Source organism: Pygocentrus nattereri, chromosome 15 (assembly GCF_015220715.1).
Source record: "Pygocentrus nattereri isolate fPygNat1 chromosome 15, fPygNat1.pri, whole genome shotgun sequence".
NCBI lineage: Eukaryota > Metazoa > Chordata > Actinopteri > Characiformes > Serrasalmidae > Pygocentrus > Pygocentrus nattereri.
Genome location: NC_051225.1, coordinates 28,285,692 through 28,308,250, shown reverse-complemented (window position 1 = coordinate 28,308,250; position 22,559 = coordinate 28,285,692). Strand labels below are relative to the sequence as shown.

At 38.7% G+C, this 22,559-nt stretch overlaps 1 protein-coding gene across 4 annotated transcripts; it reads left to right on the top strand.

Moving 5' to 3' along the window:
• The first annotated feature begins 920 nt into the window (after positions 1 to 920).
• Positions 921 to 21,882, top strand: mfn1b (mitofusin 1b). 4 transcript variants are annotated; one of them, XM_017724788.2, is made up of 18 exons: positions 921 to 1,011; positions 2,957 to 3,214; positions 3,320 to 3,455; positions 3,646 to 3,808; positions 4,160 to 4,284; positions 5,027 to 5,135; positions 7,714 to 7,821; positions 8,957 to 9,110; positions 9,420 to 9,487; positions 11,701 to 11,822; positions 12,372 to 12,498; positions 13,143 to 13,247; positions 13,463 to 13,565; positions 13,903 to 14,129; positions 14,219 to 14,398; positions 17,160 to 17,356; positions 17,956 to 18,090; positions 18,877 to 21,882. In XM_017724788.2, exons 2-18 carry the CDS (start codon positions 3,100 to 3,102, stop codon positions 18,944 to 18,946), a joined length of 2,244 nt encoding a protein of 747 aa, XP_017580277.1. In that variant the 5' UTR covers positions 921 to 1,011; positions 2,957 to 3,099; the 3' UTR covers positions 18,947 to 21,882. The 4 variants fall into 4 exon arrangements, with proteins under 4 accessions (XP_017580277.1, XP_017580279.1, XP_017580276.1 ...); XM_017724790.2 differs by lacking the exon at positions 921 to 1,011 and adding an exon at positions 1,386 to 1,481 and having other exon boundaries at positions 8,957 to 9,095; XM_017724787.2 differs by lacking the exon at positions 921 to 1,011 and adding an exon at positions 1,386 to 1,481.
• The last annotated feature ends 677 nt before the right edge of the window (positions 21,883 to 22,559 follow it).

Here is a 22,559-nt window from a genome sequence, read left to right as displayed (position 1 = left end):
AGAATGGGATGCTCTGGGGCAGCCACTCATGAGCCTAAGGCTAGACAGTATAAAGCCTCCAGCTCTGGGCTGTGGAGCAGTGGAACTGCATTTTTTTAGACTGATGGAGCTCCATCCAGTACCTTTGAGATGAGTAAGAGTGACATTTGTGATCATGTACTAATCATCCTACATCAGTAACTGACCTCACTGATGCTTCTGAAGCTGAATACAATCAAATCATCACGGCAATGTTCCAATGTTACTACCGCACACTCCCAGGATGAGCGGGTGTTATAGAGTGTTTGGCACCTTAATGAAAAGCTTTATTACTGTTTTCACTGTCATAAGGTGTCCAATCATAGCACAGGATTCAGTTGACTAATCAGATTGCATCATTCAGCTAGCCAAGCATGTGCTCCATCTACTGGTCCTGGCTTGCCAGTTTTTGCATAGCGGCAAGTATGAAATCCATTTAAATGGAGTGCCGGCAGCACTTATACCCTCTCATCCATAAACTGATTTGTACTGTATCTAAATTTGGAAGAAAAAAATATGTCACTATAGACTGTTGAAGATGTCTTTATTGAAGACAGCTGTCACTTAAAAAACTAAAAAACTAACCAGATACAGGAGTGTCACATTAGCTTTAGCTGTCCTGTATACATTATGTGCTGCATGTAATGTAACACTGTTTATCTGTATTGTCACTGTCAAATACATGAATAAATTAAATCAAATTGGAATGTACATTACAATTTCACCAGTCTCTGCCAGGGTTTGCCATGATTGCTGACATGGTGTTAAATATAATATAATGCAATTTCAAAAACTGAGCCAGTGCTTTGGGGCTGCAAAAGCAGCATATCATGTGCTGCTTCTAAGTAGAGCAGAACTCACACCCACATGCCACAAGCAGCACATGTACTGGGTGGATACTGGAGCACACAAACCATTAATGATCGTCACCTCAACTCGTTATGGCTGCATTGGAGTTCATTGGCTAAAAGAGTCTTCAGCACAAAGCTATGGGTAAAATAATGTATTGTGGTGTCGGCCACGGGCTCTATGCTGTATGAGGAGTTTAGGAGCAGTAGCCATGCAAAGTAACTCCCGGAACCTGCCGTGCTCCTGGCTAAAAACAGACAGTTGTAGTTGTTGTTGTTGCAACTAGTGAAGTAGTTATTGTATATTAAATTGTGTCCACGAAATTTGTGCACTCTCTAGGGGTGTTGTGTCTTCCTGTGCCCCTGCCGCCTGGATATAGTTTAAATGTGGTACTCATAAATAAAAAAAATCTTTTCGTTTTGATAAAAGCCGCGCTAAACTGGTTCTGCTGCTTGTTTGCTGAGTCCATGAAGACGCTGAAGGCATTCTTTAAAGGCGGGCTTTTATTTTGAAAATAGGTTCGCTGCTGGTTCTCCATGCCCTGTGCTGGTGGGTCAAATATTTCGTGTCTCTATCTAGCATGAGAAGAGGGGATATATTCAGTCTCTAATTCAGTAAGAAATGTCTTTATTTGTTTAATATTTCTCAGAATTACACTGTTATAAGTCATTAAACAAGATATATTCTCGCTTTCAATAGTCGTGAATAGTCGATTCGCATTACCGAATAACCTCGTTGTGGCTGTTAAGAGCCTCCGTGTTTTATTTTGCCGGGTACATAAGTGATCATTAGCCATTTCATTGACTTTTCACTGGTTCAGTACCATAGAAAATGTTAAATTAACGTGTGATTCAGTGTCATGTGTAATACGTGTTCACTAACTACTGTTTAGATATTTTTTGATGAGATGCTAACGTGATTAGCTATCTCCTGTTCAGATAAACGGAGCATAATGCTAACGGTACCGACAAGCCAACAGCTAAATCACAGCTACAGGAAATGTAATTTAGCTACAGCGCTGATTTTGTTTGGTTGTGACCGTCACATGTCTTATCTGGCTGACCTGTTCGTGATTTAAATGTACGCTGGCCAGTAAGCTAATACTTTTGAACGGCCTTGTAGCTACCTAGCCTAACCTGCCTTACGTTGAGCTGAAGATGTGAGCTGCTGCACTTCTGTCATTTCTGTCATTTTTCTCCTTGGTTGGTTCAAACTCTGTCAGGTCAGGTGCTGGAGGACACATTTCTGGGCGAAAAGTATATAGATGGGCAACAAATTGTGGTTATTTCAGTACATTTTTTTATTAAAGCGGTATTACACGGTTTATATATATAAAAAAACCTAGATAGGTGCATGGGTGGATTGTAAACAAGGTGATTCAGAGTGCTTTGATGTGAGAGTCTGAATTCTTCACAGTGGTGGGGATAGGAACCAGATGCCTGAAGAGTTTAATGAAATGTCTAGATGTATGTTGCCTCACATCTGACACATTTGTTTTATTATAGTTTTCTGAGAAAGGATTGGCTTGAAATATGTTTTAATTCATTTGTTTTAATCCATTCATGGTGGTAGGGTACATGCAGGGTGTTGTGAGGCAAAGTAGTCCCCAAAGAAAACCAGTTTTTCAGATTTCAGATTTTACTAACAACTTTGCATACAAAAACTGTATGTGTAGGTAAAATGACTGTATTTGTCATTTGTATTTGTATTGCTGAGTAAAACTGAGAAACTGACAAAAGTGCTCAGGAGTTTAAAAAGAAATGTCAGGGTTCATACAAAGTTGTTGAAAAGTTAAGCCTTAAACTTTTGTAAAACAGTGTCTCAAGCATCAGGCAGTGCTTTCGGAAAGCTATCATGTAGTAGTTTTCATTAGAGGTAGGTGTTAGAGGTCTGGTTCCTGTCACCACCACTGTGAACAATTCAGACATGATACGTTTCTCTGTAGTGGAACATTTCACATCAAACGGCTCTGAATTATATTGAATTATATCTTATATTTTTCTGCATAATGAAATAGCTGTTTCCCATTTTAAACTCCTTAATGTAATGAACTGTAGTGAAAATGAGTGTTTTGTTTTTACTTTTACAGGTTTGTCACGTCAAACTTGCTTGGGGACCGTGAAGGTCAGCTACTGTAAACAGAAGGGTTGAGCTACTTATTGCTGAACTACTCTGGAAAATACAGGTAGTGGTAAAATTGTCAGCTGATGTTTTGAGACTTCATCCGAAGAAATGGACCCCAGGGAACTCTCTCCCCTGAAGCACTTTGTAGTTGCCAAAAAGAAGATTAATGATGTTTTTGAGCAGCTGCTTGGCTACGTCCAGGAGGGTTCAGAGTTTGTAAAAGGTGAGATGAAAAGTTTCACCTATTTCAGGTTTATGATTTGAGGACAGACATGTATTTTGCATGATTTCTGATTGTTTATCTGCTTCTGTACTGTGGTGTCACCAGACACATGTCAGAATGATTCTTTGGAGCAGATTGCAGAGAAGGCTCAGCTGGAGAAGATTGAGGCGTACACGGGCAAATTGGCAGTCATCAAAGAGGTGCTGGCTCGCCGGCATATGAAGGTGGCATTTTTTGGCAGGTGAATTGATCTCTTCTTCCCTGTTCATACATAGCTGTAACAACATCACACAAGATAGTTTCTGGTTATAGTTTTGCTTGTGAAGTGTTCCCTGATCAGAACAGATTAGTTTTTCAGATGTGCTACCTTGTATTTTAATTATGCTGGGTTCTAGATAATGCTGAATTTGGATATGTTAACATCCTTACAGAACTAGCAATGGAAAGAGCACAGTTATTAATGCCATGCTGCGGGACCGGGTGCTGCCCAGTGGCATCGGGCACACAACAAATTGCTTTCTGAGTGTTGAAGGCACTGATGAAGATAAGGCTTATCTGAAGACTGAGGGATCTGAGGAAGAGAAAAGCATCAAGGTAAAACCAATCATATTAATTGCAGTAAGTCTGTTATATGATAATTGTGACAAGCTTAATGTAATTTTTGACCCTTTGTATTGGTCCGTTCCAAAATAATTACACAAAGTGAATAACGGGCTACTGGCATTTTTAAACATAAATAAATAAAAACCTCAAAAGTTATATGATTTTGGCAACAGTTAATGTAAACAGTTGACCCTAGGATATTCCCATTCATTGGCCTATGGCCTTCTGGGCCAATTTTAGAAAAGGTTAAACATCAGTATCTTCTGTCCTGTTGAATCTTGTCTGACAGCTGTAGACCAGTAACATTATAACACATTATAAAATCGATTGCGATTCCCACAGACAGTCAATCAGCTGGCCCATGCACTGCATATGGACGAGAGCCTTGATGCTGGCTGTCTGGTCAAAGTTTTCTGGCCCAAGGCGAAATGTGCCCTTCTTAGAGATGACCTTGTTCTCATGGACAGGTATGTAGCAAGCTGACAGTGATTTTGTGTGCATGAGTGTCTGTTTTGCATAGGTCACTTTATAACACATTTTATTACTCTACCTGTGTGCTGTTCTTCATGCTGTCAGTTAGTGCCAGTCTGAATGGCTGTATGTGGTTGGAAGGGTCCAAAAAAAACTCAATTGATGAAGATGAACCTAGTTTGACCACCCGGTTCATGTGTAGGACATAACATATGAGTCATTTTGTACCAGGTGTAGCACACAGTAGGAGCATATGTTATGTTAAAAGATCTGCTTTTGTAAGTATTTTCTGGGCATCATCAGTTCCTATAGAACGCTGAACAACTGCATGTATCATAAAAGAGACAGATTTAATAGTTAAAAAGAAGCTGAAAACAAAGTAGTTCATAGTAACCAATAGCTGGTTTGACGTCAGCTCTTTATGTGACAATCTTTATTTATTGTTTCATTTTGTACACCTAAATGTTTTAGTGCGGCTATTTTGTTGGTGCTTTTTGTCTAATTTAATTTTGTGTGTTATGTGTTGGTAATAACAGTGTCCTCAATAATAGTAATCCTAGATAAATAAAAAAGCATTCCCAGAATGCTTTATAAAGATATGAAATGTATTACAAAGCTACAGGGAAAGTGTTTTCTGCTGAACATGTTCACAATTTTAGTGAGCAAAGGGAAATCATCAGAAATGGCAAATACTACTTTTGGCATCGTGACATTAATCCTCTTTTGTACCATTTTCAGTCCTGGGACGGACGTCACAACCCAGCTGGACAGCTGGATTGACAAGTTTTGTCTGGATGCTGATGTGTTTGTGCTGGTGGCCAACTCAGAATCCACACTAATGAACACGGTGAGGGGCTGTAATCTGCCTGTGTGCCTCAGCACGTCCTGCTGACATCTCTGAATTATTACGTAAAGTACTGTCAATTAATGGTTGTCTAAGCTTTATACCTTATAACAGTTTCTAAAAGAAAAAAAGCCGACAACTGCGAAGAAAATATATTTCAGAAACAGATTTGCATGCATTACCAGAAGATGGTCACTAGAAATGTCAGTATTTTGATATCACGCTTTGAACAAAATAATGTTTATAATTGTAATAGTTCCTGACTTGGACCTATGGTGAACTAAAAGTTAAGGTTTGGCTGTAGGTGTAATGTGGCAGTAAGGACTCTAGGCTCTGTGGCGTGTATAATGTGTGTGTGGGGAAAAGGGAAAGTATGTGTTTCCACTCAGTGGTGTAAGGGGGAGGGACACATCACTGTGCTTGCTGATTGGTTGTGGTAGACTGAAGAGCACATGAGCCCACACTCAGCTCTGTTTAGACTCCACTCTGTTTAGCTGAAGTATGTGTGGCATGCTCAGGCCACTGAAACAGAGTGTTGTGTCTCCTTTTCTGTCTCTTTCACTTTCTGTATCTTTCTCTGTCTCTCAGTATACGTGTATGTGTGAGAGTATATACATGTATATTTTTGTTGTTGACTACAGCAAGGTATTAGGCTGTTTGTTATACATTTAGTTTTGAGCGGTCACAAATGTTTAATAAAATAAATAAATAAATAAAATGTACATTCTATGTATGTAACTACGAATAGGATTAATTTGCAGTGTGAGCTTTTTTTCCTAACATTTCTCAAAATTTGACATTTAAAATGGCTTAAAAAGCATCCAATTGAATTTTCTCATTTGTCGATACCCTGATAGTGCATATTTTAAATTCTCTTACACCCTAATGATGCGTATTTTAAAGCTTCCTTTTTAGTGTTTTGGAATATTTTGTAAGACAGAGTATGTCATTGTTCTGTTAAGTCTATTTTAATTATGTGTGTTAAAGAAAAGCTCTGAATTCTCAGTTGTCAAAATAATTGATATTAATACTTGATTACTAATCCAGTCTTTATTGTGTAGTACAAGCATAGGACTTCAGTCAGATTGTAGTAGAGTTTTAGGCCGATTTTTTTTCTTGTCAAGTTGCTCTGTCTGAAAAAGGTGGAAGACTGGATGTGAAAAGTAACAAGTAAGAATGACCATGTAGAAGTTTGTTCAGACTGAAAACAAGCAGGACTGCCATTGCTTCTTCTGTTATGTCTCATACACTGAGGCCTGTGGGGTAATGCATATCAACAGGGCATATTAAATCTCATATTATTCTTATTATTCCTATTATTGTAATTGATAGCTCATTCCACATTCCAACAGGCTGAAGGTAGTTCATGCTAATACACTCTAAGATGGTCAGTTGAGGGAACCCAACAGTCCACATTGTACACGAGATAAATATTGTTTGGTTCTTGGTTGATTTTACTCTTTCAGTCAGATCTGTCTTTGAATGTGTTATCTGGCAGGAGCTGCTCAGTTTGTGCTGTAGTTTTGACCTTTAGCTGCTTTTGCTCTGATAAGAGGAGGCATAGGTGTCTCTCCCTCACCTCTGTTTATGTAGTTTTTTGGTTCATACATGCATATATGTAAGTATGTATACGTACATATGTGGGCCCGTGTGTCTGTTCACCTTAGCTGATTTAGTGATGTCATGCTATGTACAATCATTGATCCATCTCACTGTACTTTATAGAGTACAGTGTAGACTTCACTTCAGTTGAACTTTGTGATATTTTTCGATACCCTGAAAATGCATATTTTTAATTTTCCTACACCTGATGATGCGTATTTTAAGGCTTCTTGTTGTTTTGGAATCTTTGTAAGACATAGTATGTTATTGTTCCATTAAGTCTATTTTAATTGTGTGAATTCAAAAAAAGCTCTATATACTTATTCACCGAATTAATTAATAGAATACTTCATTAGTTAAGCTGACTTATCATTGTCAAAAGGTGGAAAACCGGAAGTGGAAAAATAAGTTTTCCGATTTGAAAACAAAAGCAAAACGTCCTATGCTTCTTCTGTTATGTCTCATACTGTGTCTGGAATGACTGACACCTATGATGACTGAGTCTTCTGGATTACTGCAAATCAACAGTGCATAGTAATTCTCGTATTATTCCTATTATTAATATTATTATTACGTTTTGCAAATGAGAGGTCAATCCACATGCCAGCAGGCTGAAGGGCGTTCAGGCTAATACACTCTTAGATGGTCAGTTGGGTGAGCCCAAGAATTAATTTGCATATGTGAGATAAATATTGCTCAGTTCTTGTTTGGTTTAACACTTTCAGTCAGATCTTTCTGTGTATGTGTTATCTGGCAGGAGCTATTCTGTCTAATGGTTGAATGCTCTTTCAGTTTGTACTATAGTTTTGACCTACAGCCACTTCTGCTCAGATAAGAGCAGGTACGGGTGTCTCTCCCTCACGTTGTCTCTTTATGTAGTTTTGTTGGCTGTTGGGGAGGGAGGCTTTGTTGTCATCATACTCCTGTCTCTGCCAAGCTTAACCTTTCTGACCTTCTCTTCTTTTTTTCCCCCTTTAAGGAGAAGCATTTCTTCCACAAAGTAAACGAACGCCTTTCAAAGCCTAACATTTTCATTCTCAACAATCGCTGGGATGCATCTGCCTCTGAACCCGAATACATGGAGGACGTGAGTGTCTGTCATGCACTATGATGTTTCATTAGCCTGTCTTTCGTGTCCTGTAGGTGGAACTATTCAGCAGTGCTTGTGCGCACTTATCAAAATAGTTTTCTCTGTGACTGATAAGGTAGTCATGTGTTTTGAAGCACCTCTCTCACAACCCTCCAAGGGGTCCTGTATGGTGGATGACAAGACCCTATTTACAATTAAATGTTGCAAACTCATAAACAAAAAAAAAACACTTTAATCAAAATGACTAAACCTGAACTACATTTCTCAAATGCACTGCAAGTGCTGAAAACCAGCAACTTCAGAAACGTGGCAAAGCCAGTCACACTACAGTGGAAATGTTTCTAGAAAATTCAAAGGGGATGGAATATCTGAGAGAAAATCACTGACGGAAGAAGATAAGGCTGTGGACACTTGGACACTCGTGGCCCAAGTTCATGGTTATCCTGGATGGCTAGTTCTCTGACATGTTATAGCTTTGCTGTGGTAGTTCTCTGGTATGACTAGTTTAACTGTTACAGTTAGACTCCACAGCTAATTCCCATTACGATATAGTGATAGTAATAATCTGGTCAAAGAAAAGTTAACTTGCATTTACCAGTGAATGTTATTGCTGCATAGAATTTAAAGGTCTGAATGTCTCCATCCTCTTTGTGTGTCCTCTAGCAACATCTCTGTTGTGTTGTGACTGTCTTTTTAGTTTTTCTGAAGTTGCATCTCTTTTCTGTAATTGCAGTGCATTTGGAAAATGCAGCACCCATGTTATCATTTTGATGAAGGTGTTTTCCGAGTTTGCAGCTCATTATTTGCAGTTTCTCAGCCACCCTCTGGTCAAAGCACTTATGTTTACGATATTTGGCAGACGCGCTTATCCAGAGGGACTTACAATTTGATCATTTTTACAAGGGTGGGAGAAAGTGGTGTTAGGAGTCTTGCCCAAGGACTCTTATTGGTATAGTGTAGGGTGCTTATCCAGGCAGGGGATTGAACCCCAACCTACAGCGTAGAAGGCAGAGGTGTTACCCACTACACAGCTCTAACAATAGGAATGGAAATTTCTATATTTAAATTATGCCTGTTACTAGCAGTTAGCCACAGTTTTCGAGGCTGATTTTACCCCTGCCCACCACATCAGGTGCGGAAGCAGCACATGGACCGCTGCGTGAACTTCCTGGTGGAGGAGTTGAAGGTGGTGGACAAAGAGCAGGCGCCCAACCACATCTTCTTTGTGTCCGCCAAAGAAGTGCTGAACTCTAGAATGCAGCGGGCGCAGGGTATGCCAGAGACTGGTAAGCAAGAGGTCACCGCAGGGTTCACCAGGCACTGGCCATCCCAATGCCAGCATGCCACAGAGAGCATGCACGCTTTCCGAGCTTAGAAAGAGCTACAAAGTACCTGTGTCTCATTTGGCATGTTTTTCTGCCTGTCAGACCAGGAGCTTTGCTAATAACAGGTCTCTGTTGGAAATGCATTTTAATGTGTTTAAGTAATCAAGCCTGGCATTATTGCCTTGTGCACCCTGAACTGACCCAAGTCAGGCATGGCTGCATTTTATTTTCATATCTCTCTTGTTCTGAAGCTGTGTTGCTTGGTTTCAGGAGGAGCTTTAGCAGAAGGCTTCCAGGACAGACTGAAGGAGTTCCAGAGTTTTGAGAGAACATTTGAGGCAAGTGCAAGAGACTACCAGAGTGGTCTTTTAAACGAGAAGCGTTTATTGGGCCAGAATGCTTCATGAGTTTAAGTGAATGTATTGGAGCAAGGAAACAAGGCTGTAGCTAGCAGTAAGTGATATGTCTGTGCTAGCTAGCATTGTTAAATCTAAATTTTAGCGTAGCCTATCAATCACATGTTTAAACCATACTGTATTTAAACACTACTGTTATTAAGTTCAGTTGGAAGCTGAGGTAACAGAATTGGCAGTTAGTGTTTTCCTCCAAACCTGTTGAGCTGTCCTATAACATTGCTGTAGCAACAGTTAAATCCTTGTGTCTCAGAGGAAACACATGCTTGTCATCACCCCACCAGTTTGGTTGCAACGTCTGACTGGGGGAGACAGAAAGTGGGTGAAAAATTGGCCATGACTAAATTAGGGAAGAAAAACTCCATAAAAATCCTAAAAAGGAAAATAATTTCTTCCACAAAGTAGAAAAAAACCTCAACCTCAAAAAACAACTTTTGAAACTAGATTAGCAGAAACTACAGTAGATTTTTATTCAAAGATTATCATTAGATATTTAGATAATCCAAAGAGAAGTTAATGACCTACCTGAATCCTGAGGTTAAAATACGGTAAGAAAATGACGTGATGACCATCTACAGAGCTTTCTCAAGGCTTGGGATTATACATGATCAGATACTGGTGATTCTTAAACAAGTCCTGTTTACACTGCACCACATGTTTACAGTATAACTTATTTACACTTTCTGAGTTCTCAGGACACTTATATTTTGCATACTGGGGTTTTAAGACATTTTGCTGTGTCATCTGGCTAAAATGTATTGCAATTGGTATGTTTGTTGCTAGTCTAGGATTGGGGAACTCTGGTTCTGGTGGGTCAGATTCCAGTGCAGTTTGCTAGTTGTGATTCAGTTCATTTGTTAATTGCAAGGGTCAGTTGGATTGTTAAAGCAAGAAAACACTGAATTGGGCTGGATTACAGCCTTCAGTTCCATACCCTGGTACTAGTCAGTCCAGTTGAGGGCAGGTGCAGGGTGGAGCACATTAGTAAGATATTCATTGCTTATGTCCTTTTTATGTCCTGGATAAAAGCTATTTATCCAGGAACAGCTTTTATGGTGCAAAGCATTTGAGAAATTGACCCACTGGATTTACACCAAGGCCCTTTTGGGTCTGTCATGAAACATAGCCTAATCGCTCTGCCAGTCTCCCCCCTCCCCCCACCAAGCCAGATCCAAACCAGCCAGCACCCTCAGCAAGCCATTCAGCGTGCACTTTACCGTCAATCTGTGTGTTCATTGCTGAAGTCTAGATTTGCTTAGGCGAGGGCACATGTCTCCTGAGTTCACGTTTACAGTTCTGTTTCACCTTTGTTCTTCAATACTTTATACCTTTTGTGTTTATGTTGCTCTATATTGTATGATTTTTGAAGTTTTATGTTTTTCATCACTGGTGATATTCAGAAATGCAGTATGATTCTGTTTGAGATTATTTATTATTTATTATTGAGATCAGTGATAGTTCAGTGAAAAAGCTAATTTACTCAACTTTCCTTTTATGGCCAAGTGTAGTCAATCAGCCAAGACATGTTTGGTGTCTGTTGTCTTTGTTTTGCATTTTGCACTTTTATTTTTTCCAACAATTTGACACAATTTGAGGAATGTGTTTAGTTATTTAAGGATGTAGTTTGACTAATTTGTGAGTATTTAGTCTCATTTCATTTTTGATTTATTATTATGTATGTGTATGTGTGTGTATATATGTACAGTCACATGTATGATCGAGAAGGCTGCAAATGAATTGCCCTTTTTGGGACTAATAAAAGATTCTGAACTGAACTGATTAGATGTTGGCTATCTATAGAAGCTTACTTAATACACCAAACATCCCGATTAATTGACTACATTTGGAGTACATTGTGAAAATTAGATTTAATCGCTGAACTATCGTTCTAATACATCCCGATAACCCATGTGATTTTTATTTCTCTTTGACTTGATTTGAATGTTTTCGCTTTTATAATTGATTTGCTCACATATGTTACTGTGAGATGAAATCTGGGGCTACTGTGATGATACAGACTTGCTGCTGGCCTTCCTCATCTTCCTCTCCCTCAGTTCTGTTTTGAGTTGCAGTAGCAGGCTGGTATCTTCACTACTTTGAGTGCCTCTCATCTCAGTAACGTGTGTGTGGCCTCGCAGGAGTGTATCTCGCAATCAGCAGTGAAAACAAAGTTTGAGCAGCACACAATCAGGGCAAAGCAGATTACTGAGAGTGTCAAAGGCATCATGGATCAAATCCACATCGCCGCTGCTGAAAAGAGGTGGGTTCACTCTCTAGATTTGTTTTCTTTGGGTTTTATTAAGGCGTAGGGCTCTCATGATACCAGAAGTTAATAAGTGTTGTATTTAGAAATGGGACATCGATATTGAATGCTGGATTGAATTTTGGAGTGAAAGAAGAGTCAATCTCATCCAATCCTGTAACAAAGCTGTCCTGAAATTGCCTGCTTTTAGATGATCATTTTATTTGAAGTGCTTCAATTAAAAGCAGATAATTAGGTTTTTAAAAGAAAAAATAATGCTTTTAGCTGTTAAATCTTATTTACTCTATATGTGTATACAGGAAAAAAACAGCATTTGTCATGGACTGCATTATGTTGATTGTTTTAAGTTTACATACTGTATGTTACTGTTAGATATGTTGCCCATCTGAGTGAAATTACCATGCACAGCTTGATTTGCCTATAGACACAGTGTAGCATCAGCATAGTGTTAGCCTGTTGAAATAAAGAACTGAAAGTATTAAAAGTTACAGTATTGCATTGTGTACTGTATCAACTCGCTGATCTCTTGTGTGTGTCCTTTGTCAGGGTGGCCTCTCTGGAGGAGAGAGAGTATCTGATGGACCGATTGGAATTTGTTCGCAATCAGCTCAATCTACTCATCGAGGACATCAAGAAGAAAATTAAGATTGTTACAGAGCAGGTGGAGAAACAGGTACATGACCCTTTGTCTGATTTACTTGCAGAAGCTGTAAAGTACAGCTTTGGAGGAACTTGACTTCGATCAGTGAGAAGTCAACTCATAGACTATTCTAGGGCTATATCATATAGAGATCAAATGCTAATCTAACCGAGAGTTGTTGAATATTGTGATATGGAAGAGCTGATAAATTATAATGAAAATAGTGTGTCTCACCATTCACTGTTGTGCAAAAAAACTAAAAAAGTATAAATATCAAAACTCAATCTCAACACAATGTAATGTACAGCTGCTGTTCAAATTATGTAAAAAATAAAAATAGACAAATGAGAGATTTTTAATGACAGCAACATATAGCCTTACAAAAATTAATGAAATGTGTGTAACAAATATCCTTATGGTGGTGCATGTTTGTTGTGACAATAGCTGCCTCACACATTTAACACACAGTACTGGGAGCGAGAAAACCTCATGTATCAAGTCATTTTTAATGGTTTAGTAGTTAGAGTAGTTTTTGAGCTGTATTTTTGTATTTGCAAATTACTGAATAGCATAGTGGTTAAGTCACTCACTCTGCACACAAGAGAATAGGCTTCATAGACTTTGGATCCACTGTTGCAGTGCTTACCTTGTACTTTGTGTGTATGTGTTTATGCAAGGTGTCTAATGCCATGGCAGAGGAGATCTGTCGACTCTCTGTGCTCATAGAGGAGTTTCATACAGACTTCCACCCGTCTCCCCATGTGCTGAAAATCTACAAATCAGTGAGTTGATCTGCTTTCACATGCTTCTAGAAGAACAGGCTTGAAACCTGTGCATTGCATGTTTTGTATTGGTTTTCAGGTTTCAGAATGTGATGTATTTGAGCTCTTTGTGGCTTTGTCAGTTAATTGTGACGAATGACTCAACAGAAAAAAAATGTCTGAATTTATTTTTGAGAATGAATTGCTGAATGTTAGAAAGGATACCTCTTTCTCAGGAACTACTCAATCATGTGGAGAAAGGCATGGGGAAGAATCTGGCATTCCGCTGCTCTGACGCAGTCAATGCTTCTGTGCAGTCCTCTCAGAAAGATATGATTGGTGGGTACCTGTGCTTATCCTATCGAAAGTCTGGTTAAAAATCTATTGTGATTAAATTATAAACCGTTATTATTTTTACTGGAGTAGTTGGGTTCCTAGACTTTATTTAAAATTATTGCATTAGATCTCTACTGAGATTTTGTCCATGACTAGCCTTAATATTTGGAAAACTGACCAACAGTGAGCTGCGCTGTGAATGACTATGATCACATGGCTTTCATTTATGTAACTGTGTTATGTTTACCTATATGCCTGCAAGTTATCATTACAAAAGTCAAGAGTGCTCGCTATAGGTCAACATTCTTTAATGATCTTGTCTTGTCCTCTGTCATTACAGAGTGTTTGCAGCCTCTGCTGCCCCCTACTGTTCAAAGCCAGATCCACATGCTGATCCCCTACAGGAAGTTTGACCTCAGCTATGACCTGAACTGTGCCACACTCTGTGCTGATTTCCAAGAGAACATAGAGTTTCAGTTCTCTTTGGGCTGGACTGCCTTGGTCAGCCGCTTCCTCGGACCAGCTAATGCCAGGCGGGCCCTGATGCTGATAGACCAGAACCTGCAGGTAAACTCCCATGTAAGAAATCATTTTTAGTCTCTTTTCTTTCCAGAGCCAAACGCTCATATATATGTGATGTCGTTTGTTTCTTTCAGCTCTCAGCCACCACACCAACAGGTGGAGCTGTGGCCCAGGCTGCACCCCCCAGAGCCCCAGTCACTCAGGGCCAGTGCCAGGCTGTGATGACCCAAGAGGAACTCATGATGTCTATGGCTGCCAACCTTGCCTCGCTCACCTCACGCACCTCCATGAGTGTGGTTATTGTCGGAGGAGTGGTGGGTAGCTATGTTTACATTACAGGGCTAAAGTTGCACAAATGATTTTCTCTTTTTTGTGCCTAATAGTGACACTGGATCAGAGCTATGTTAACACAAAAGTGTAATGATTATTTGATAGTATAATAGTATTAATGGCAGTAATATTGGTATTAGGAGTAGCTAGGAGTCAGTGTGGGGTGGGCAGCTAGTCCAAGGCAGGTGGTGGCAGGTTCTCATAATGAGAAACAAGGTCTTGTAAGGACTCTGGAGCAAGACCATGTAGGGCTTTATAAGTCAATAAAAGGATTTTATAATCATATGGAATTTAATAGGAAGCCAATGAAGTGATGATAGCACTGGACTAATATGATCAAATTTTCTAGTTTTAGTGAGGACCCTGGCTGCGGCGTTTTGGACGAGTTGGAGTTTGTTTAAATTCCTGCTTGTACATCCTGACAGTAGTGCGTTGCAGTAGTCTAGCCTAGAAGTAATAAAAGCGTATACTAGTGTTTCCACATCACGCAGGGACAGGGCATTTCTTATCTTGGCAATGTTGCGAAGATGTAGAAAAGCTGTCTATGTGTTGATCAAATGATAAATCTGAATCTATTATAACGCCAAGATTTTTTGCTGCTCAGCCAGGTGTGGCTGGAAAGTCAGCGAGAATTAAAATGAAATCTGCTAGTTTATTTCTTGCTAATTTTGGACCCAGAAGGAGAACCTCTGTTTTGTTACTGTTTAGTAGGAGGAAGTTACGTGACATCCAGCCTTTCAAGTCTTTTACACAGTCCTCCATTTTCTTTAACCTGTATTTGTCATCAGGCTTGGCTGATATGTACAGTTGCGTATCGTCTGCATAACAATGAAAGTTTATGCCATGGCATACACCTGTTCATGTGCCACTTATAAAGTCTCATAAAGGAGGAGAGATTTGAATTATTCTTAACTATATCTGTAGGTTTTGAAAGTCCTCTGTCAGCTGTATATGACTATCTCTAACAGTTTAGAGACCCTGAATGGAGCAGAGTGGCCAGTGGACCATTTAATGAGGGCTGAAGTCTCACTTTATGGTTACCCACCCTGTGAACAGCACTGGGACTGACAATCATGATACAACATTGTGCCAAACGTGACTTGTGTTCCCACTATATCGCGTTAGTTGTTTCTATCATTTTGTTTTTTTTTCTCACATTTCATATTTATCGATAAACCAACTTCTTGTAAAGACTTCTTTTTGCTATATGTAGACATTTTTCTTATAATGGCTAGTTTTTTCATCCAGACTTTTTTTATGCACATTTTCAAAAGACTGGAGGATGGGGTGCCCAGTCTTGCTCCTTGTGATCCACCACCCTGCACAGTTCAGCTCCGACCCAAGTTTAACATACCTGAGAGGGTATGTGGGCAGATGTCCAGAGCCAGTACTGGGCTCTGTATCATCAGAGTAAATCTTTAGATCTATGATTTAGATTTACATCATTTTACTGCACCTTTACTCTACACCTACATCAGCTGCCATCTATGTCACCAGTTTTCACCTCATCTATACACTGAATTGTGAAATGGGACAGAAGTTGATTGAAAATGTGTGTGAGATTTGGACTGATAAAAGATATTGATTGTTTTCATCAGAAGTATTAATGTACTTTGTGGTGTTTGAGGCAAAGTATTTATTTGACTGGTTGTTGCTGCATAAAGTACATCTTTAGGTTAAACTGTTTTTCTTTCAGTGTATGATCACAGCAGTCACCAGTTATGCTGAAATAGCTCATAATTATTGGGAGTTTGTGCATCTCAAAATTGGTTTACTTGCGATTGTTATTCTTACCAGCAGGGTAGAAGTTCTAAATCCGTCTCACGCATGGGAAGAAAATAACAAATTATTTGTGGGAGCATATGCACAGTTTATGCGTGGTTGATAAATGTGACCTCTAAACTTTACAGTGAATTGTCCCTGTAAATGTCACTTTCTGCGTTTTGAAAGAACAGTTCCAAATCCATAAAAATGAAAAAAAAAAAATCATTTTCTCTTCTGTAAATGTGGTTTCAGTCTGGCTATTTATGCAAAAGTTCTCTTTTTATGTAATTTTAAGGGAAGAAAACAAAGTCCAAGCAAAACAAGCTGACATGGTGTAAGATGTTCTTAATGCAGGAAGCTTTATTACACATCATTAATGTTAACCTAAATCCCATAACGTAATATCTTTAAAAATTTCATGATATAAAATTGTATAAATGTGACAGTCCAAATGTCAAGATATATCAATTGGAGTAAAATGGAGTAATAAGCTTTTTAATGTGACTCAAGTCAGAGAAGCAATGTTTTTGTTCGTTTGTTTCAATACAGCTGTAAAAGTCAAAAGTTTGAGCACACCAGTCAAATGGTATTGTGCCAATTTTTACTTTGTAAAAGTAAGTGAAAAATAAGTGAAAACATCCACTACAGAGAACACACTTCTGCACATGTTAATGTACAGTTACTGTTAATTTGCTGAATTTACAATATTGGTGAAAAATAATCAGCATAAAATGTGATCAAAAGATTTTATAATATGTTAAACTCGGCAAATAAAAAGAACCAAAAATGTCATGCCATTTTTAAATGTGTTTTCTATAGAGGACGTCAACTAGTTTGATAGGGCATGTTCAAACATTTACATATGACTATATATTTATCTTTACATTTAAATATTATGTTTTTTTTTTTTTTTCTTTTTTAGCTCCTTGCTCAAGACACCAGTGTTCAAGTCACCACCTTCTTTTTCTGTACCTGTAATAGGTGTGGAGGACGATAGGCTGGAGAGTCATCGCTCTGTCTATGAGCCTTTATGGCCTGCTGTACCTGTATGAGAGGCTCACCTGGACCACGAAGGCCAAGGAGAGAGCTCTGAAGAAGCAGTTTGTGGATTATGCCACTGAGAAGCTCCAGATGATAGTCACTTTCACCAGCTCTAACTGCAGCCACCAGGTCCAGCAGTAAGTGACTTTAGCCAGCCTGTACTTCCACAGCAGCAGCATGGACCAGCTCTTATACAGCTGTAGGGTATGAAGTAGAGAATGTATTAATCCTGAACAGGCCTGTTGGAATTAATAGATTGTAATGAAAGCATTGGGGTCTTTGGGGGAATTGTACTTAACCTAAAATAATTAGACTGCTATAGCATAGCGCTGGATGGGCATTTAACCTATTTCTGCTATCTGTATAACTGCATTTTAAATTAATTTCCAAACTGGAAAAAAATATTTCATACTATTATGAATTTAAAAAAAAACTTTAACCTTCATTTATTGCTTCCAGCTGGAATAAGAGTTGATCCATACATGAGAGTTCAGTGGATTAGGCGATCACTCTTTGTGGTTTAGGTGTATATGATTTAAAACACTACCTGCTAGACCAATGTCAGACATCATCTTGTAACCAGAATACATATCTGGGGACAACTTAAACTTTTGGTTCTATGGTGTCTTATGTCCGTACTCATTCTGAGGATTCCTGCTCTGTGGTAAAAGGAATGTTTTGGTTGGTTTAGTTTGGTTCAGTCAATTTAGTTTTGACTTTTTATCTGTGCCTCCAGGGAAATAGCCAGCACCTTCGCCAGGCTGTGCCAACAGGTGGACATCACCCAGCGAGAGCTGGAGAGTGAAATTAGCCACCTAACCACAAAGATCCAGGAGCTGGAGAAGGTCCAAACCCACTCCAAAGCCCTCAGGTCAGCACACACACTTTGTAGTCAATGCTTGTGCTTAGAGTTTAAGCAGCTATCAGGACATTTTAAGAAATTACCTGAAATTAGACAAGTTAGAAAGTTTGTGAGGGCATTACTTGAACATTACTTTTCAGTACTTAGCCATTACCTGCTCTTAGTTTCACTGAAATTTGATGTATATGCAGTGTTAGAAGTACGTAGGGGGACATCCTAATTATTGAGTTCAAGTATTTTCAGCCACGCCCTTTACCAACAGTGTCTAAAGTCTAACACATGGCCACGCACTCTCTGTAGACAAACACTAGCAATAGAACAGGTCGTTACAGCATATTACAGCATACAAAGACAATTAAATGCTTCCAGCTTCGTGGCAGCAGTTTGGGGAAGGACCTGGGGGAGGTCCATAAGGACATTGTTTAATGAGTTTGGTGTGGAGGAACTCCAGTGGCTGGCACAGATCCCTGAGCTCAGCCCCACTGAACACTTTTGGGATGAGTTGGAATGCTGATTCAGGGCCTCTTGTCCAACATCAGTGCCTGACCTCACAAATACAGATAGACAACTCCTTGTTAATAACCATGGTTTTCAAATTTGATGCCCAAGAAGTTCATAGAGGTGTAATGGTCAAGTGTCCACTTACTTTTTGGAACATATTGTATCAGAAAGTAGAAAATGAATAACACTGTTTACTTGTCCACCCAAATAAATTGTCATTTTGTTTTCACGATTGGGTGTCAAACTGTAAAATAAGTCCGTAAGCAGGAGAGAATGTTATTTTTATTGTTTCAGGCACAAGGCCACAGAGCTGGAGAAGCAGCTGGAAAACTTCACCATTCAGTATCTCCAGCCACAGAACTGACCTGTGACACTGGCAGCACCTCAGACCTCAGGAGTGGATTCTGGTTGATTATAGCATGGATTGCAAAATTAATAAGCCCACTTTGGCCTGTCCACCAGGTGGACAACTGTGTCTGCACTTTAACCAGGGTTAGCATTGCAAAAAGATCAATATGAACTGTCAAAGGTTGGTTTCAGAAACAGTTTAGTTGTGGTTTACTGTATTTAAGCTGAGTTTATACTGCAAGTGATGAGATAAATAGTGAATACACTACTGTATAAACTGTGAGATCGGCACATGAAGAAAACTGTCCATGGCTGCAGAATGGAGAACCACGCTTGAGGCACAGAAATGGAGCCTTTCTCGTCGTACAGTTGACTACGTGGCAGTTCATGATACACTGTACAGAAAGCAGATTACTTCTAACCATATCTGTCTGACTTGAAATAGAGCCTTTTCCCAAGCCTTTCTTTTCTACAGAAGAAAAACTTCAACCAAGTTCAAAACATGAATACCAGCCTGAGGAAACAATGTATTATAGATAGCCTTTTGATCACAATGCCTGTTTTTCTATATGTTCCTCAGAAACCTTTCTATGACTCTAACCCATCGTGAAAACTTTCTTTATAGACTTTCTCCTTTGTAAAAACAAAAAAGGGTAAGTGTTCACCTTGAATAACTGTCTAAAAGAGCTTATTACATGAGAGAATATAAGTAAAATATTACCACGTCTTGATGCGTTATCCTTGCCATTTATTTGAAAAGGTTTAGAAAGTGTAGAGGCAACAGGAAAAGAAAACAACTGAATTATTATTGAAGGCATGTAACACTTTACTTAATCTGATATTATGACATGTAGCAGGGTTTATGTCCAGTAATTGGCATATCACATCCTAAACTTTGCTAAGTAAATATCTTTGCTGAGATGAGGTTGTGGAACCACCTGTTTTATCTTAATTAGCCCCCCCCAAAAAAAAAGTCTCCCAGCATTTTCCTAATGGAGCGGACTCGGTCGCAAACAAAATCTGTCATGACCACATAAAGTTTTAAATAAAAGGTTAGAATACTTAACTTTTAAGGCTTGAACAAAAATCTAAAAAGAAAAAAAGTATTTTCCACTCTTTGAAATGTAAAAACAAATTACAATTCCACAAGTACTTGGAGTACAAATCTGTCCAAAAAAGTAACAAAGTACAATTACTTGAGTATATTCCACCCCTGCTTGTTTGAACTTTTGTAGCACTAATGACAAATTGACAACAAATTGGCTTAAAGCCTTTTTTCCTTTTATTGAATACAATATCAACTTATGGCAACATACCATTATCACCAAGCCACTATACAAATACAAAAACCGGTGAGACTAGAAAAATCATTTCTTAACAAATGATTAGTCCACCACATTATGGCACTATAAAATACATCAAGGCATGAAATCCCTGGTTTTACTGGCTCAAAACAACATTTATAAAAAAAAAAATAACCAAACAAAACAGGATCAGGCAATTCATTTTTCTAGTTTGGGCCCTGCTGCCCTTTTGTTTCATGAACAAAAACACACTCTTCTGACTGCCCTTCCCGACTCAATACCGCTTAACACCACTGTGTCAGTACTGGAATAGATGCTCTTCCAGTCGCTGCACAATGTGCCAAGAACACTGACCATGGAAACAACTTAATGCTGTTGGGTCTTCATTGATACACAACTTGCTGCAGAATAGTCTTTTCTTCCATGCTTAAGGACCAGGGTTGTATAAGTCACCTAAAGAAACAGCCCAACAGTGTGTCCAGTACTCACTTGTTAGGTAATTTAATGTTTGAGAAAAGGCCTCAGACCATGATGCAAAAGAAGAAAATGTTTAAAATTTGGCTGGACAAGTTAAATATGAGTAAACAATAAGGTTTATCAAAAGGGCTAGTTTCTTCTACAAAGCAGTAAACTATGATGACCTCAAACAGTCCTGTAATAACAGACACACTGATAGGAATGTTTGAAGTAATGGCACTGGTGGGCTGCAAGTTAAAAGAATAGATTGAACAAACAAGCTAATATGGTCAACAGTAAATGAAGTTCAGTAGCCAGCACTCAATTCAATTCCATTTGTTCTTAATGGCATTAGCATTTTTGGCTGAACTATTCCTTTAAAACTGTCAGTTCTGTGGTTCCCTCGGTTGCTTCTGCTCTACCTTTAGTGTGGAAGTACTGCATCCTTTAGGGGAAAGTGATGGGAACACACATTATTGGTAGTGTTTTCTCATTTTCTACTGTGATCTACATATAGTAGATCTCACATCTCACATACACAACTTCAACTGAAACTCACATACTCATGCAGAGAACCCGACCCTTTATGTTACTTCAAATATAGTTTATTCAGTTTTTACTCATATGAGCCATAATTACTAGGGATGCACTGTGATATCAGAATCATAACCATATTGGCAGATAATCGCTTAAAAAAAGCTGAATATTTAGATGACACTGGATGCTGTGCTAAAATACCTGTTTAATACATTTTACTGCATTCATAATTCTCTACAAGTAAGTTAATTTTTCTGTAATGCTAGTTCAGGTGATACCAATTTCTACACAAAAAAAAAATCTCAGTATCAGCAAATTTGTAGATGTAAAAATATTGGATATCAGCATTGGCTCACAAATGCCATATTTGTGCATCCCTCACATTTACCTCTATTTTATTTAAACAAATGATCATTCACTCCTTCAGGCATACAAAGGGGGAAGTCTAATCCCTGACTTTCTCCAAAATTCTCCAAGCATACTCCAACCACCTGTTTAGGAACGTTTGAATGTGTTTTTAAGACAGAGCCACTGGTCTCAGATTCTTTTTGGAGCAACATGTAGCATCAAGCTGGTCAGATCAAGGCCACTTAATATTTTGCCAGACAAATGTAATCTACAGTCAGCAAAGAACCTAATAAAGTGTTAACCATAATGCAGCAATGATTATTTGTGTTCACGAATAGCCATTTGATCTGACCATTAGCATGGGGGATAAAACGAGCTTGATTATACTGTGTTTTGTTCGTCCATTTAGGCTGGGCAGTAAATTCTTTAGTTTGGATGGCAAAAGTATCCAGGTACACTTTCTTTGGGTGAGCCCTTTTAGACAAGTCCAGTATCACAGTATATATGGTCAAGCTAATTTAGTCAGGTAGCCTGCCATAAGTGAAAGCACTGCACTAGAATATATCAGAATGAATAGGATTTTGAACCAAAAATATGCCCGGCCATAACAGCAAACACATTATGACTAATTATTTAGTTGATACTTGCAGCCAAAGAGGCCTCTACTGCCCTCTAGCTGTCCAATAGCCAAAAATCTATGCTTCAAATGTGAAAGAGATAAATTAAAGTGCTTTTGGAAAACGATACACAGACTTCTGTGACATTTCTGCTGGTTATGCCAGTCTGCCTGCTGAGCCAATAAGCCCAGAGTAGTTTTATTCCCTTCTTATAATTGCTGAGGAAATGCACCCTTAAAATGACTTCAAATCAAATTTAAACCATCATCTCAATTGGCTGCAGGCACTAATGGACAATGTTGTAATACCCAACCGAAAAACCATTATCTTTATCCATTTGTCCAATTCATAATAACATCTCAGTTTA